Source organism: Zalophus californianus, chromosome 8 (genome assembly GCF_009762305.2).
Source record: "Zalophus californianus isolate mZalCal1 chromosome 8, mZalCal1.pri.v2, whole genome shotgun sequence".
In the NCBI taxonomy this organism is placed as follows: Eukaryota; Metazoa; Chordata; class Mammalia; order Carnivora; family Otariidae; genus Zalophus; species Zalophus californianus.
This window is the reverse complement of record NC_045602.1, coordinates 110,977,820-110,992,527: the sequence shown is the minus strand read 5'-3', so window position 1 is coordinate 110,992,527 and position 14,708 is coordinate 110,977,820. Positions and strand designations below refer to the sequence as shown.

The 14,708-nt window shown below is 49.0% G+C and overlaps 1 protein-coding gene, 1 long non-coding RNA gene and 5 other non-coding genes across 10 annotated transcripts; 6 read left to right on the top strand and 1 right to left on the bottom strand.

The window, feature by feature from the left end:
- Positions 1-466: 466 nt before the first annotated feature.
- On the bottom strand, positions 467-9,155 carry LOC113938693. 4 transcript variants are annotated; one of them, XR_003524942.1, is made up of 5 exons: positions 8,711-9,155; positions 7,168-7,298; positions 5,342-5,432; positions 3,716-3,934; positions 467-826 (listed from the first exon to the last, which is right to left on the bottom strand). It is a non-coding gene; the product is annotated as an uncharacterized LOC113938693 (long non-coding RNA). The 4 variants fall into 4 exon arrangements; XR_003524941.1 differs by lacking the exon at positions 5,342-5,432; XR_003524943.1 differs by lacking the exons at positions 5,342-5,432; positions 8,711-9,155 and adding an exon at positions 7,851-8,296.
- An 88-nt stretch (positions 9,156-9,243) lies between these two features.
- NOP56 (NOP56 ribonucleoprotein) lies at positions 9,244-14,707 on the top strand. Its single transcript, XM_027622154.1, has 12 exons — positions 9,244-9,316; positions 9,475-9,564; positions 9,948-10,062; positions 10,774-10,935; positions 11,099-11,297; positions 11,665-11,852; positions 11,929-12,080; positions 12,256-12,356; positions 12,715-12,863; positions 13,095-13,216; positions 13,405-13,542; positions 14,247-14,707. Exons 1-12 carry the CDS (start codon positions 9,314-9,316, stop codon positions 14,619-14,621), a joined length of 1,794 nt encoding a protein of 597 aa, XP_027477955.1. The 5' UTR covers positions 9,244-9,313; the 3' UTR covers positions 14,622-14,707.
- Positions 10,546-10,613, top strand: LOC113938837. The gene has a single exon (XR_003525036.1). It is a non-coding gene; the product is annotated as a small nucleolar RNA SNORD110 (small nucleolar RNA).
- LOC113938828 lies at positions 11,413-11,543 on the top strand. Its single transcript, XR_003525027.1, has one exon. It is a non-coding gene; the product is annotated as a small nucleolar RNA SNORA51 (small nucleolar RNA).
- On the top strand, positions 12,419-12,504 carry LOC113938835. Its single transcript, XR_003525034.1, has one exon. It is a non-coding gene; the product is annotated as a small nucleolar RNA SNORD86 (small nucleolar RNA).
- On the top strand, positions 12,932-13,002 carry LOC113938816. The gene has a single exon (XR_003525015.1). It is a non-coding gene; the product is annotated as a small nucleolar RNA SNORD56 (small nucleolar RNA).
- Positions 13,263-13,334, top strand: LOC113938815. Its single transcript, XR_003525014.1, has one exon. It is a non-coding gene; the product is annotated as a small nucleolar RNA SNORD57 (small nucleolar RNA).
- Position 14,708: the final 1 nt, after the last annotated feature.

Here is a 14,708-nt window from a genome sequence, read left to right as displayed (position 1 = left end):
ACCCAGCACCAGCACTTCACACATGACCCAGAATGGGATGGGAATGGGGACATGTGACCGGGAGAAACAGATCCGTTCTTTCGCCCCCATCCATCTCCACGTGAGGCTAAAGAAGATGTTGCAGTTGCCTCCTGTCTGTGGATCTCAGGTCTAACCCCCAATTCCAAACTCTTGTGTGTCACACGCCTTCTTCTGGGAGGACACACATTGGCCCTGAGCTTACCTGCCGGACGCCCCGACACTGGGGTCCAGGCAGTCTAACCCAACCAAGCAGGACTGGGAGGCCCAAAAATGGTCACCACATGACACCTGGCCTTCAGGACCACCTGCCTGGGTAATGCCAGCCCCTGGAGAGGGGAATAGGAGGGGCCTGAGTCACCAGCCCCCCAGTGATTACTGTTAGGCTTCCAGTAGCTACCAATATGCCAAACACCCACCATAAACACAAACACATGATCCTGTTCTGGTGATGCACAATTTTATGTGAGGGAATGTCTTCGTTGTCTATTTCTGCACAACAGATCATCCCCCCAACTTAACGGCTTAAAGAAATAAACACTGATCATCTCACACAGTTTCTGTGGGTCGACAACTTGGGAGTGGCTTTGCTGGGCAGTTCTGGTTCTGGGTATGCAGGCACTGGAAGATTTGACTGGGACTGGAAGATCTGTCCTCGGGATGGTTCATACACATGGCTGTTGGCAGGAGCCTTCATTCCTTGCTGGCTATTAACAGGAGACTTTGATTACTCCCCACAAGGACCTCTCCGCAGGGCTGCTGGGGTGTCTTCACAACTCAGCAGCTGGTCTTGCCCAGAGCAAGTCACCTGAGAGAGAAAGAGAGAGCGAGAACAAGGGGGAAGCCACGTGCCTTTTATAACCTAGTCTCAGAAATTACAGCATCAATCCTACAGCTTCCTATTCATTACAACTCAGTCACTGAGGCCAGCTTACACTCAAGGGAAGGACATTAGGCTCCGTCTCTTGAAGGGGGTTATCAAGGAATTTGTGGACATAATTTAACAGGAGGTTTCCTAATTCAAATAGCTGCAAGACCTCTCTCAAGACAACTCTAAAGATTTTTCAAGTGATGTCGATCAGAGAATTTGTTCATGGTGGCTCCCAGGACCCTCAAGCAACAGGAAACTCCCAGTGAGCTAGGGAGCCAGGCAGAGGAAGAAGACATGCGTAAGAGAGGAAGGGTGTTGCTGTGGTGTGGCTTTACAGTGGGGATGTGTTATTAGAAGGCAGTCCCATCATCTCTTGGATTTGACCTGCCAGCTCATTCCATCTTACCACTTAGCAATTCAGCCTATCCAGGAGCCATCAGGCATAAAGATCACTCTTTCTTCTTTCCTCCCTCCCTCCTTCCTTCTCTCCTTCTTCCTCTTTCTTTCTTTCCTCAGCTCACCTAAGAATGATTTGACAATAAATTTAACAATTTATCCAGAGAACTATAACCAGTGTCTTACTGATATTACCCTAGTTCATACATTTCTTATTGGGGGGAAAATGAAACAGACACTGGATTTTCTCTGTCAGAGGCTATGTCTTCAGTCAGATCCTTCATTTCTAATAAGCAACACACCCAGTGTCCATAAAAACTCCACTGTACACAGACTCATGTTAAGTAGGAGTACACCTTTGGTGAAAATCAAGGGAGAGTGGCGCCTGGGTGGCTCAGTCGTTAAGCATCTGTCTTCTGCTCAGGTCATGATCCCAGGGTCCTGGGATCGAGCCCCGCATCGGGCTCCCTGCTCGGCGGGGAGCCTGCTTCTCCCTCTCCCACTCCCCCTGCTTGTGTTCCCTCTCTCGCTGTGTCTCCCTCTGTCAAATAAATAAATCAAATCTTAAAAAAGAAAAGAAAATCAAGGGAGACACCGGGCTTGCATACTCACAGAAACTGGGGAGGCACCAGCCAGTAAGGGGAGCTGGGCCAGGTACCGACAGGGTCCACTATGCTGGGGACTTTCCATTCAGTAAATGTACCTCAGATATGCTCTGTAAGGCCCCACCCAAAGCTGGGGCACCCAAGTTCCTATAAGGGATCATAAGAAACAAACCTGCATTGCAGAAAGAGACACTTGTCTCTTTCGACCTTGGCAGAAAGTGGGGAGAAAATTCTCCCTTGAGAATTTATATCCACAAGGCAACCCTCACACAGAGGATCTAAATTCCCACACCAATTGTGCGTTCCAAAAACCTCAAATGGAAAATTTTAATTTAAAGTACTCTTAGATTAATAGTCCCTCCAAGAAAGAGGGGGAGGAAAGCAAAGCAAAAAAACAACACAATGAATAGAAAGTGTGTAAAATGATAGAAAAAGAATGTATTAGGAATCAAAATAAATGCAAATGGACTAAGCTCTGCAGATAGAAGACAGATGATCCGATGAATATTTTATAATCCCATGCACTGTTTCCAAGAGATACCTTTAAAACCTACAGATAGAGTCAGTAGGGACTTTATTCCTTTTTGTTCCTAGGGAACAAAACTAAAATACAATCTTCAAGGGCAAAATCACCAGGTGTGTGAGTGCTGTCCAAATTTTGTAAGTTAGGCTTGTTTTTGTGTGTTGAGATTGCTAATTAAAGACAGTTCTCTACAGTATTGTGCCAGGTAATTCATTTGACGCAGTATTAGTTTGGAAAATGTGAAGAAAGGCCCAAGATCATGGTTGGGGTTGATGAGGTATATAGAGCATACAGACATCTTTATCACTGAACCATGTCTGCATAATGAGCCATGGAAACCTCAACTCCAAATTCTCTTATGAAGATTGTACGAGTTGACACAAGTAAGACTAAGTGTCAAGCACCATGCTATGTGCTCAAAAATAACAGATATGATCACAGGCAGAGGTAAGATCAAACATTCCTCAGGCTCAGATTCTGAACGCAAACAACACTGGCTGAACAAAACGTTTACCCTACAATCCTAATTACTCTGGGCTTCACAAGCTGTACCCAGAAAGACAAGGAACGCTGAGCTCGAGGATCGTCCTTGGATGCTTTTCATTCTTCTGTGTATGGGAATAAATATTGTATATATATGTAACTCATTACCAAAGACTGTTGCAGGGGTTCTTTCTGTGATTGAGAAAAAGGCCAAGGAATTCCTGGAAGTTTTTCAGATTCTATGGGAGGGTTTTCCATTCTCAAAATGAGTGTAGAGTGCCACCATCTTGTGGTTGTTTCACACAATTTCCTTTCCGGAAGCTCTCCCTACTCCCCAGAATTTAAACAGCCCATTCCATTTCCAAAGGTCCCCATTAGTGTTGCCACGAGTAAAAACTCTGGGTTAATTCACACCAAGATGACACAGTGAGCCACAGGCTGGGCAAGATAAAAAAGGACTAGATGCTATAGAGTATGATCCTTTCCAGTGAATGGACAGTTCTATCTACACAGAGAAAGAAAAGGGCTACAGGTGCCACATGACTTTCAAGCTTGAACCTGGAACATTCCCTGGGAAACCTGAAACTCCCCATTCAGACCTGCTCCTCATGCAGGACACTTTCTCAGCTGGAACTTTCTGGGAAATCTGTCTTGCAATCTTACCTCCAAACTAGTCTCCAATCAAACTTTGGGTGATGGAAAATAAGAGTGTCATCTAACCTACTCATCCTGGCTTTCATTCAAGGCTTCTTGGGTTCTAGGTATTACATACTAGATCCTCCAGTCTTTTGTCCAACTACTGACCAGGATGAATCTTACATTTCTAGCAGTTCCTTCTTTCGTTGCTGGCTTTTGCTTCCATGCTCGTTCCATCCTAGAGCTCTAGATGACCTACACGCTCTTCTGTGACTACCTAGAATTCCTTCTAGCTGTGAAGTCTTCCCCAGGAACACTGACCCAAGTGGTCTTCTGGTCAACCTCTCACACTACTGCACCTCCTCGCTTGCTTACGTTCAGTCTCCCGGGATCAGAAGGTCCCTGAAATCAGAGGTCACAGGTTAGTATCATCATTGCGTGTATTACTCTCCCAGATCTCTGCATCGCTGATTCCCTTGCTTAAGATCTCTGTTCAATGTTGCTTCTTCACTGAGGGCCTGTGTAAAACCATGCCACCTTCTGTAACACATCAGCACCTGATGCACTACATATTTACTTGATTTTAACTCCTAGAATGTGAACTCCCTGATGGCAGTACTTACTTGGTTTGTTTACTACTGTATCCCCAGCACCTAGCTTTCTAAGTGACATACATACCTACCTGGCATGTTACAGGCACACAAAAACCTTTCTTTTTTGGGACGCCTGGGTGGCTCAGTCGTTAAGCGTCTGCCTTCGGCTCAGGTCATGATCCCAGGGTCCTGGGATCGACTCCCGCATCAGGCTCCTTGCTCAGCAGGGAGCCAGCTTCTCCCTCTGCCTGCAGCTCCCCCTGCTTGTACCTTTGCTCACTCTCTCTCGCTCACTCTAACAAATAAATAAATAAAATCTAAAAAAAAAGTTCCTTTTTTTTAAAGATTTTATTTATTTATTTATCTATTTATTTATTTATTTGACAGAGAGAGAGAGAGAGAGAGAGAGAGCGCACAAGCAGGGGGAGTGGCAGGCAGAGGGAGAAGGAGAAATAGACTCCCTGCAGAGCAGGAAGCCAGATGCAGGGCTCCATCCCAGGACCTCGGGATCGTGACCTGAGCCAAAGGCAGATGCCCAACCAACTGAGCCACGCAGGAGCCCAAAAACCTTTTTTTTTTTTTTTAAACAAATGGAAGAATTAACTCATTCTGTAGCTTCTTGAATACCCAGATTCCTCAACCTGACTCCTGAACATCCTGATTTCTCATCTGTAAAGGATGCTGGATCACACAGTGTCCAAGGTGCTCACTAATTCAAAACTTACCTATGTTCTCAGGAGCCCAAAAAAGACTAGCTGAGGGGCGCCTTGGTGGCTCAGTGGTTAAGCGTCTGCCTTCGGCTCAGGGCATGATCCCAGGGTCCTGGGATCAAGCCCCACATCGGGCTCCCTGCTCCGCGGGGAAGCCTGCTTCTCCCTCTCCCACTCCCCCTGCTTGTGTTCCCTCTCTCACTATGTCTCTCTCTGTCAAATAAATAAATAAAATCTTTAAAAAAAAAAAAAAAGACTAGCTGAATTTGTTTAGTTTGGGTTCTGAGAAGATGAGTGGAGCCAGCTTTGGTCTCATCTCTCTGCCCCCTCCTCCCATCACCTGCCACCACTCCATCTTCATGTCTGTGAGGTGTCTGCAGACTAAAAGGAGTGCCCTGGGCCTAATGCACATATAATGATGTCAGCTGTCGGAGCCACACCAGTACCTATAAGATTGAGCTGGAATGATACAATCAGGGTAGTAAGTCTGAGGTCAGGAAGCTCACCAGCTTGGGGCACCCCAAACTTTTTCATCAATAGCATCTTGCCTCCTTACCCAAAAGGTAAGCAATGTCCTTCACAGTGCAAAGTCGGACGCTACCAGGCAGTGATGGGTGACCGAGGTTTTTCAAAAAAAAAGAGAGAAGGAAATAACACTTAGAAAGCAGCAATGGGAAGCAAGGAGGACATCAGCCTTTATCACCAACCCAAATAACGTGTGGGTCATAACAGCATTCATAGCAGAAACCAGAATACATGTGGAATTGAATTAGAAGGAAAATAGTGCACACCAAAATTTGCAGACTACCACTAAAGCAGTACTTTGAGGGCAATGCGTATTTAAGAAGAAAAGTTTAAATTAATGAGCCAAACGAGGTACCCATAATTGGCAAGCTTACATATTTTCCAGGTTCCAGCAACGTTTAATCAGGGTGACAGACGATGAACCGTGCATCTACTACCACCAGCAGTAGAAAAATGGAACGCATCACTGTTTTACCGTGTAAAACTAAACTGTGCTAGAGGTGACCTGTCTACACAGGTGAGTTAGTGGCTGAAATGGTAGAATTAAGTTATGGCAGCAGGATGTATAAAAAAAATGCAGTTTTGGTAGATTCTGTGGGAGGCGATAGAAGTGGGGCTCACCTGAGAACAGGTGCAAGGAAATGTCGTCATGCTGTTTATCATAAAGGGACAAAAGACGAAGACGAAACACCACTAACATTTGTTGCATCCCTACTATCTGCCCAGTTCCACCCCTGTGTCATACCTGGCCCCGAGGAGATGTTCAATAAAATGTTTGTTTAAGGGATAAGTGAATCCTCAGTGTTCATTCCGCAGAAGACATGAAAGCTGAGGAAGGTGGGTGATTCACTTAGGTCACATTGTAAGTAGCAGAACTGAGGTCTGAATCCTGGTTGACAGACTGATTCATATTTATTGCTGCTTAACAAATCATTCCCAAAATTTAGTGGCTTAAAACCACAATATATTATTTCTCACAATTCTGTGCATAGGTGGGGCTCAGCTAGGTGGTTCTGCTACTGGTCCTGTTTGGGGTTGTTCATGTGGCTGCAGTCAGATGGTGGCAGGGGCTGGAACACACAAAATGGCTTTACCTACATGTCTCCTTTCTTGACAGGGACAGCTGCAAGGCTGGGCTCAGCTGAGCTGCTGGGAAAACTGGACCTGTCCATAAAGTATCAGGGCCTTTCCTTCTCTATGTGGTCTCTCCAGGCAAGGAGCTGAATTTCTCATAAGGTAACTCAAGGCTCCCAAGAATACAAAAGGCTGAGGCTTGGCACGGGCACAGAATCACTCCTGCCACATTCTATTGCCTAGAATGCATCACAGACCCAGCCTGGTTCCTTGTGGGAGGACTACACGAGGACCTAATGTCAGGAGGCATTGATCATTGGGGGTCATTTTTGCACACTAGCTACCACAGGTGATCCTCAGACACCAAGCCCTTAATCTTCCTATGACTTCATGCCACAATGAGCACCTACAAACCGAACATGATTGGATACTCTGCTTTAGGAAGATCATCCCCGGCAATAGAGAGGAAGGTGGCTTAGAGAAAGGGAAACCAAAAGTTTTGCAAAAGTCCACTTTGGTGGTGAAGAACTGAACCTCCGTAAGAATGGACCCAGCCCAACGGGAAGGAAGGTATGGTCTCTAATTAATCACACACTGCAGAAATGCCCACTGCGGTCAGGATCATAAAGTATTGGGGAGATAGCTTAGTACAAGAGGTGGAGGCGAAGAAGCCAAAAGAAGATTTTTAGTGTTTACCCCACGTCCCATCTAATCAGGAGTGTTTGTATCTCACCAGTGGAAGTGCGGTTTTCTTCCGTCATTTCTGAGTTAGCGTACTGTTCCGGTACAGCTCCTATATAACCAGAGGACTCAACTCTCTCCCACGCATGACTGCTATCTTCCAGCTCAGTGACTCTCCGCCTTCTGGTATTTAATCCACAGAAATGTATGTTTATGTAACATATATATATATATGTATATATATATATACTCTTAAATTTGTATGTGTACATGTGTATCTTTCATATGTATGTTTAGCTAAAGCAAAAAGTTTTACAGATCAATACTGTATGTGACATACTCTTATTTCCTATTCTCTTTCATCCTATTTTTTTTAATGCTGGCAAAGAATGTCTAAATTAATTCTGCAATCCGTTAATGGATTCTGACTTTTCCTTTGAAAACTTCCACTCTTATAGATAAGCACCTGTAACCCCAGGAATATTTAGCATTAAGCACAGAATAATGAAAAAAATCAGTCATAGCATTAATATTTCCCATTACATTTTGGAATCATCTGAAGTTGGTATTTATAATTTAAAAGAATTTAACATACTGATGTTAAGATTAATTTTGCAATTCCACTTCAAAGTGTCAGAGAGTAATTGATTCAGACCCATGACCTTATGTAAATATATGTAACAGAATTTAATCACATTTTAAGCAATATTGAGATTATGAGATTTTAAGATTCACCATATTAAGTTCTAAGAGTGAGCTCATGGGGCGCGTGGGTGGCTCAGTCGTTAAGCGTCTGCCTTCGGTTCAGGTCATGATCCCAGGATCCTGGGATGGAGCCCCACATTGGGCTCCCTGCTCAGCGGGAAGCCTGCTTCTCCCTCTCCCACTCCCCCTGCTTGTGTTCCTTCTCTTGCTCTGTCTCTGTCAAATAAATAAAATCTTAAAAAAAAAAAACAAGAGTGAGCTCACTACTTGGATTTTGTTTACCAAATAACTGAACTGCTTAAGAAGAAAATATGTTAAACGTATAAATGCACTTTAGTTATGAGACTATACAGAATAAAAATCCCCTTAAAATGATTTTATAAGGGGCGCCTGGATGGCTCAGTCGTTTAAGCCTCTGCCTTCAGCTCAGGTCTTGATCCCAGGGTCCTGGGATCGAGCCTCGCCATGGGCTGCCTGCTCAGCAAGGAGTCGGCTTCTCCCTCTGCCTTTCCCCCTGGCTTGTGCGCGCGCGCTCTCTCTCTCAAATAAATAAAATCTTTAAAAAAAATTTTTTTAATTGCCAGTACATATACCACTGTAGGATATACAAGTTTGGGGTTTATAATTCTAATATTAATTACTAAAGCAAAGGTAATTTCAAAATAATCGCCAGGATGCCCGAAACCCGCCCTCGAGGACATGGAAAAGGAGCTCCAGTTCCCTTGGAGCTAACCGGGGGTTCCACGGGGCGAGCAAACACGTGGCCCTTCCAAAGGAACTGGTTCTTCTTGTAGAGGAACCAGAAACCGACCTAGGAAGAAGTGAGATCGTCATTCTTCTCCACTTTATCGCCTATAATAAACATTTAAAAAAATAAAATAAAATACAACCGAAAAGCGCGAAGCGGGCCACGAGAAGACGTTTCCTCGGGGTCTGGGCCAACGCGTCCCAGGGCCCGCTTCGGTCCGAGGGCGCAGGGTGGTCCCCGAGTGGGAAGCGGGGACGAAGAGGTCCCGGGGGGCGTGGGGCGCAGGGAGCGGTCCCAGGCCCCAGGTCACCCACGCCGCGGAAAGCGGGCTCGGCAAGCTTCTGTCCGGGAAGGGTCGCCGCGACCCGCGCGGGGCCTCTCCCGCCGGCGCTTGCCGAGCTCTGCCTTCCGGAATTCCTATAATGAAGACCTAAGGGGTTGGAATATTATCCGGAAAAGCGCCTCTCCGACCCGCTTGCGGCCCGCAGGGCCGGGCCCCAACCCGCGCGTCCCCGGCAACCACGCCGGCCGGCGCCACAGCGGAAGCCGGGAGGCCGCCCGCGCGCCCGCGCTCCCCCTCCCGCGCTCCGGGCGATACCACCGCGGCGGACCCCTCCGGAGGCCCGCAAAGGTATCGTCCCCAGCCTCTGATTGGCCGGCGGCGCGGGGGGCGTGGACTCCGGAGCCTGGTTCGGCGCGCCAGAGGCCGCGCGCCGCATTGCGAGCCGGGCCAGGAGCGGGCGCCATGGTGAGGAGTGGTTGCGGGTGGGATGGAGGCCGAGGTTTGGGCCTGAGTGCGGGCGGAAGCCCGGGCCGGGGTTGGAGCCGGGGCCAGAGCCTGCCGTGGGAGCCGGGGCGGGCGAACGCGGGGACGGCGCTGATGCTCGCGCCCCGGCTCTCTTCCAGGTGCTGCTGCACGTGCTGTTCGAGCACGCGGTCGGCTACGCGCTGCTGGCGCTGAAGGAGGTGGAGGAGATCAGCTTGCTGCTGCCGCAGGTGGGTGAAGGCGGCGGTGGGCTGGCCGGCCGCGCCGCAGCCCCTCGGGCCCCGGGGCCCCAGCATGCACCGCGCGCTCCCACGTGGCCGGCCGCGCACTGGGGGGTGTGCTGGGCCCGAAAGCTCTAGGGCCGGGCGGGGGGGGGGGGGGTCCTCACCCGCGTTCGTGACTAGAGTCGCGTTAGGAGCATTTAGAAGTAAGCCCCCCGGACTCCTCCCCGTACGATGAAGCCGACCGGGATTTAGGGCCTATCTCTAAAGGGCTCATTTACGCAGCGTGCGGTCGGTTCTCACCTGCGACCAGGGCTGGGAACCGCTGCTTTACTGCGCCCTAGAGGCAAGAGCGAGGGAAGAAAACCACTCGTGCTCTGTTCTCCCCCAAGGTAGAGGAGTGCGTGCTCAACCTGGGCAAGTTCCACAACATCGTTCGTCTCGTGGCCTTTTGTCCTTTTGCCTCGTCCCAGGTTGCCTTGGAAAATGCCAACGCTGTGTCCGAAGGTGAGTCGGCCACAACCGAGTATTTTAGGGAGATGAACGGAGGTTTAGTTGTTGTTGATCTTATCCTCATGGGGGGTTTGTGATAGCACTTTCCTTTCCCTGGCTAATTTGTTGTAAGTCAGGTACGTGTTGAGCAGTATTTGGTGTGTACAGGATGTGGTTTAAAACAGAGCCCAAGGTCTGGGGAATATGGTATTATACTAAATGTTTAAAGTGCACAATCCAGGACCTAGGCTTTGTGGGTGGTAGATGATTCTTAAGTGAAATCTGGTAGGTGGTTCTTTGGTCATTGTTGAAGTGATTGGAAAAGGCAATGTTGGTACGGAAGAGCCAAGAAAAAAAGGTTTGGCCCCAGGACATGTAAGTCAGATACTAAATACTTGTCTCCACAGTGCCCCTCGGTATGGTTTAAGGTTTCAATTTTGTACTTCACACACGTGCTGTTGGACCAGAGTCCTGTTCCTTCCACGGTTGATGCAGGCTTTGCAGTGATGACTTAAGTCTGTCAATCCCCTGAGTGCAGTCACTGATGTCTCCATGTCTCTGAGCAAAGCCTAAAGCAAGGAAGGATGTAGGCATGCCATCTCAGCATGCTCCGTGGGACCAGTGTGGGATCAGTTTGTCACGGAATCAGCGGATAAGGGGACAGATCCCTTTTATGATTTAAGCATTCTTCAGCATGTTAGTGGGAGCTCTGTTCTTTGCCTTGAGGTGTTGTTCATGAGGACCTCCGTCTGCTCTTGGAGACTCACCTGCCATCCAAAAAGAAGAAAGTACTCCTGGGGGTTGGAGACCCCAAGATCGGTGCTGCTATACAAGAGGAGTTAGGGTACAACTGCCAGACTGGAGGCGTGATAGCTGAGATCCTGCGAGGTGGGACCATCCATTAACATTCTTGACATCTTTGAGGGGGGATCTGGAAATTTAATCAGGGTGCTTAAGGTCGCTTCTGGGAAGCCCTTCTGCTTGGCTGGCACCCATGGGTGCCGGAGCTGGCCTAGAGCCTTCTCTCGCTCACTGTCTTGCCCTCCTCCAGGGGTTCGTCTGCACTTCCACAACCTGGTGAAGGGTCTGACGGATCTGTCTGCTTGTAAAGCCCAGTTGGGGCTGGGACACAGCTATTCTCGTGCCAAAGTTAAGTTCAATGTGAACCGGGTGGACAACATGATTATCCAGTCCATCAGCCTCCTGGACCAGCTGGATAAGGACATCAATACTTTCTCCATGCGTGTCAGGTGAAGTGCCCCAGCGACCCTTGAGAAAACGGGGTCTTTGGCCTATGGTTTTGCGAATTTTGAATGCTGAAATCAGGACTAGCTCCTGTGGGTAGAACAATGTGGGGTGGGGCCGAGCCTCCCGGTGCTTACCACAGGCTGTGTTCTTACACTGACTGTACAGAAAGAGGAGGTAGAGTAAACCCACCCATATACACCCCAGCCCGGGCTCTTTGCCGGGTCTGTATTGTGAATGGGGGGACATGGAGTTGGGGTTTTGAATTGGACTTGGTCCCTTTTCTCTGGGCAAAGAATAGATACGGAGAGGGCTGAGGCTGTAGCTTTGAGACCTAGCCGCTGGGCAGGGAGTGATTGTGGCTCTTTGCAGGGAGTGGTATGGGTATCACTTTCCTGAGCTCGTGAAGATCATTAACGACAATGCTACATACTGCCGCCTTGCTCAGTTCATTGGAAACCGAAGGGAGCTGAATGAAGAAAAGCTGGAGAAGCTGGAAGAGCTGACGATGGATGGGGCCAAGGCTAAGGCTATTCTGGACGCCTCGCGATCCTCCATGGGTCAGTACAGCCTAGTGGCCAAGATAAGTTTGGGGCTGTGACTGTCTGGTCCTGCATTCACACTGCGTGTCCCCAGGCATGGACATATCGGCCATCGACCTGATAAACATCGAGAGCTTCTCCAGCCGTGTGGTGTCTTTGTCAGAGTACCGCCAGAGCCTGCACACTTACCTGCGGTCCAAGATGAGCCAAGTAGCCCCCAGCCTCTCGGCCCTAATTGGGGAAGCGGTGCGTCATGGGGAACACAAAACGGGGCTAAGGAATGTTACAACATAGGTCCATACTGCTATACTTCCTGACCTACTGTTCTCTAACCCCAGGTGTACTTGATGGGGTGAAGCAGAATTGTGCAGTTGGTAGATTGGCAATTGCAGCTTCTCTAATTCCTTGAATCCTTTTCCAGGTAGGTGCACGTCTCATTGCTCATGCTGGCAGCCTCACCAACCTGGCCAAGTATCCAGCGTCCACAGTGCAGATCCTTGGGGCTGAAAAGGCCCTGTTCAGGTACCAGTGAGGGCACCTGCCCACACTCAGGTGCCACTTCTGGTGCCCACTGCTTGTTTGGGGATCACAGTGATGGCTGACCAGGGCTCCCTGACCCATACAGACCTCTGCTATGGGGGTGATGGCCAGTCCTGGTGTCTGAGTGATTCCCAGGGCCCAGCAAAGGGACCAGATTTCCAGGTCAGCGACATTGGATGCCTTCCCTCTGCCTCTGGGAGCTGTGGGTTGGCATGAGGTGGGGTCAGCAGCCTGAGGCTCACTCTGGACACTGAGGGTACAGGGGAGGGGAGGAGCTGCCTTGGCTAGTAGGGTTGAAATTTCTGATCTTAAAACTCCCCACTGAATATTCTTCTCCCAGAGCCCTGAAGACAAGGGGTAACACCCCAAAATATGGACTCATTTTCCACTCCACCTTCATTGGCCGAGCAGCTGCCAAGAACAAAGGCCGCATCTCCCGATACCTGGCAAACAAATGCAGTATTGCCTCACGAATTGATTGCTTCTCTGGTATGGGTGGGAGGGGGGCTTGGAGGAGAAGGGGCTGGGGGGAGGGAAGGCTGACTACCTAGCAGCTTCCACAATGATGGCAGTATTTTTCGTCAACAGCAGTTCACCTAGTGAGTGTTGATACTTTGGGTCTGAGTGAAGCTGAGGGTAGAGGGAAAATGGGCTGGGGAGTAGCTAGCCCTGAAGGGGCTGACAGGCTTTGTTTATCCACACATACACACACACATCTAGAGGTGCCCACAAGTGTATTTGGGGAGAAGCTTCGAGAGCAAGTTGAGGAGCGGCTGTCCTTCTATGAGACCGGAGAGATTCCACGAAAGAATCTGGATGTCATGAAGGAAGCAATGGTTCAGGTCAGTTGGGGCTTTGCTGGGTTGGGGGAGGACCAGAGCTGGCTGTTGGAGGTGATGAACTGGCTTAGCCTGACCCTGTTAGAATGGAGGCGAAAAACTGATTTAATGAGCCTGATCCGATGAAGCCAGAAGGGAGGCCTGGACAGCCTTAAGTCTTCAGGGCCTCTTGAGCACCTTTCTTTGGCCAGGCAGAGGAAGCGGCTGCTGAGATGGCTAGGAAGCTGGAGAAGCAGGAGAAGAAACGCTTAAAGAAGGAGAAGAAACGGCTGGCCGCCCTGGCCCTCGTGTCTTCAGAAAACAGCAGTAGTACCCCGGAGGAGTGTGAGGTCAGTAGGCAGGCCAGCCCTTAGCCCAGGGTGGAGACCCTGGATGTAGGACTCTCAACAGCAGAACAAAGGATGTGCTACCTGAAACCATGGTCTTGAGTCCGGGCTTTTGGACTGAAATAAGGACCTGAAACATCTCAACTACCTCTTGATTCTATAGGAAGGAGATAGGTGCTGAGAGAACTGGCTCAGGAGCTCACAGAGCTGGTTGTAGCACACCGGGTCCCTGGGCAAGTGTTCTGTCCTCGGCTGCCTCCCAGGAGTCCTCAACCGGGGGTAGTGTAAATCCCTGCTCTGCACGTTCTCAGCCGTGTGTCCGGAGGCGGTGGCATTTCCTAGTGGGGCTTGGGGCAGGGAGGTCTCCATGCTGCCACCTCAGGGGTACCCCCCACCCTGGGATTTTCATGGAGTGCCCAGTTTGTCAAGTAGTTTCTCGGTCCCCTTTGCAACATGGCATGATGGTTCTATTGTGGGGTTTCCTATAAGCTATTTCATGGGCTTAGATAACACATTTCTCCCTTTCTAAGTGGGAGTCACCTTTGGGGTGGATTTCCAATGTCTGTTAAAAACCATCCCAGAAACACTGGGCAATTTTCACATCATTTCTACTACTTTCTGCCCCAACTACTTAGTTGCTGGAATTTTAATAGAGGTGTGTGTGTTCATACAATGGATGAGGGTTTCATGCCCATTTCGTTCTTTAGGAGACAAGTGAAAGACCCAAAAAGAAGAAAAAGCAAAAGGCCCAGGAGACTCCACAGGAGAACGGAATGGAAGACCCGTCTGTCCCTGTCTCCAAACCCAAGAAAAAGAAATCTTTTTCCAAGGAGGAGCTGGTTAGTAGTGATCTTGAAGAGACAGCTGCCAGTGTAAGTCTTCCCAAGAGGAAGAAATCTGCCCCCAAAGAGGAACCAATTACTGATGCTGAAGAGGCAGCAAATAGAAGCATCCCCAAGAAAAAGAGGAAATTCTCTTCCAAGGAGGAGCCACTCAGCAGTGGACCTGAAGAGGCTGCGGGTGGCAAGAGCAGCAGCTCCAAGAAAAAGAAAAAGCTCCAGAAGCTATCCCAGGAAGATTAGAACGGACGTTTACCTGGTGGGGGGTGTAACCCACATGACCTTTCCCAGCCCATCCCTTATATCCCAATAAAAACAACTTCACAAGAG

Excerpts from the sequence above, each read along its gene's own strand:
- NOP56 (XM_027622154.1), top strand. Across the intron at positions 11,298-11,664 it reads ACTTTCTCCATGCGTGTCAG|GGAGTGGTATGGGTATCACT; the intron begins GTGAAGTGCCCC and ends GGCTCTTTGCAG. Across the intron at positions 13,543-14,246 it reads GTACCCCGGAGGAGTGTGAG|GAGACAAGTGAAAGACCCAA; the intron begins GTCAGTAGGCAG and ends TTCGTTCTTTAG.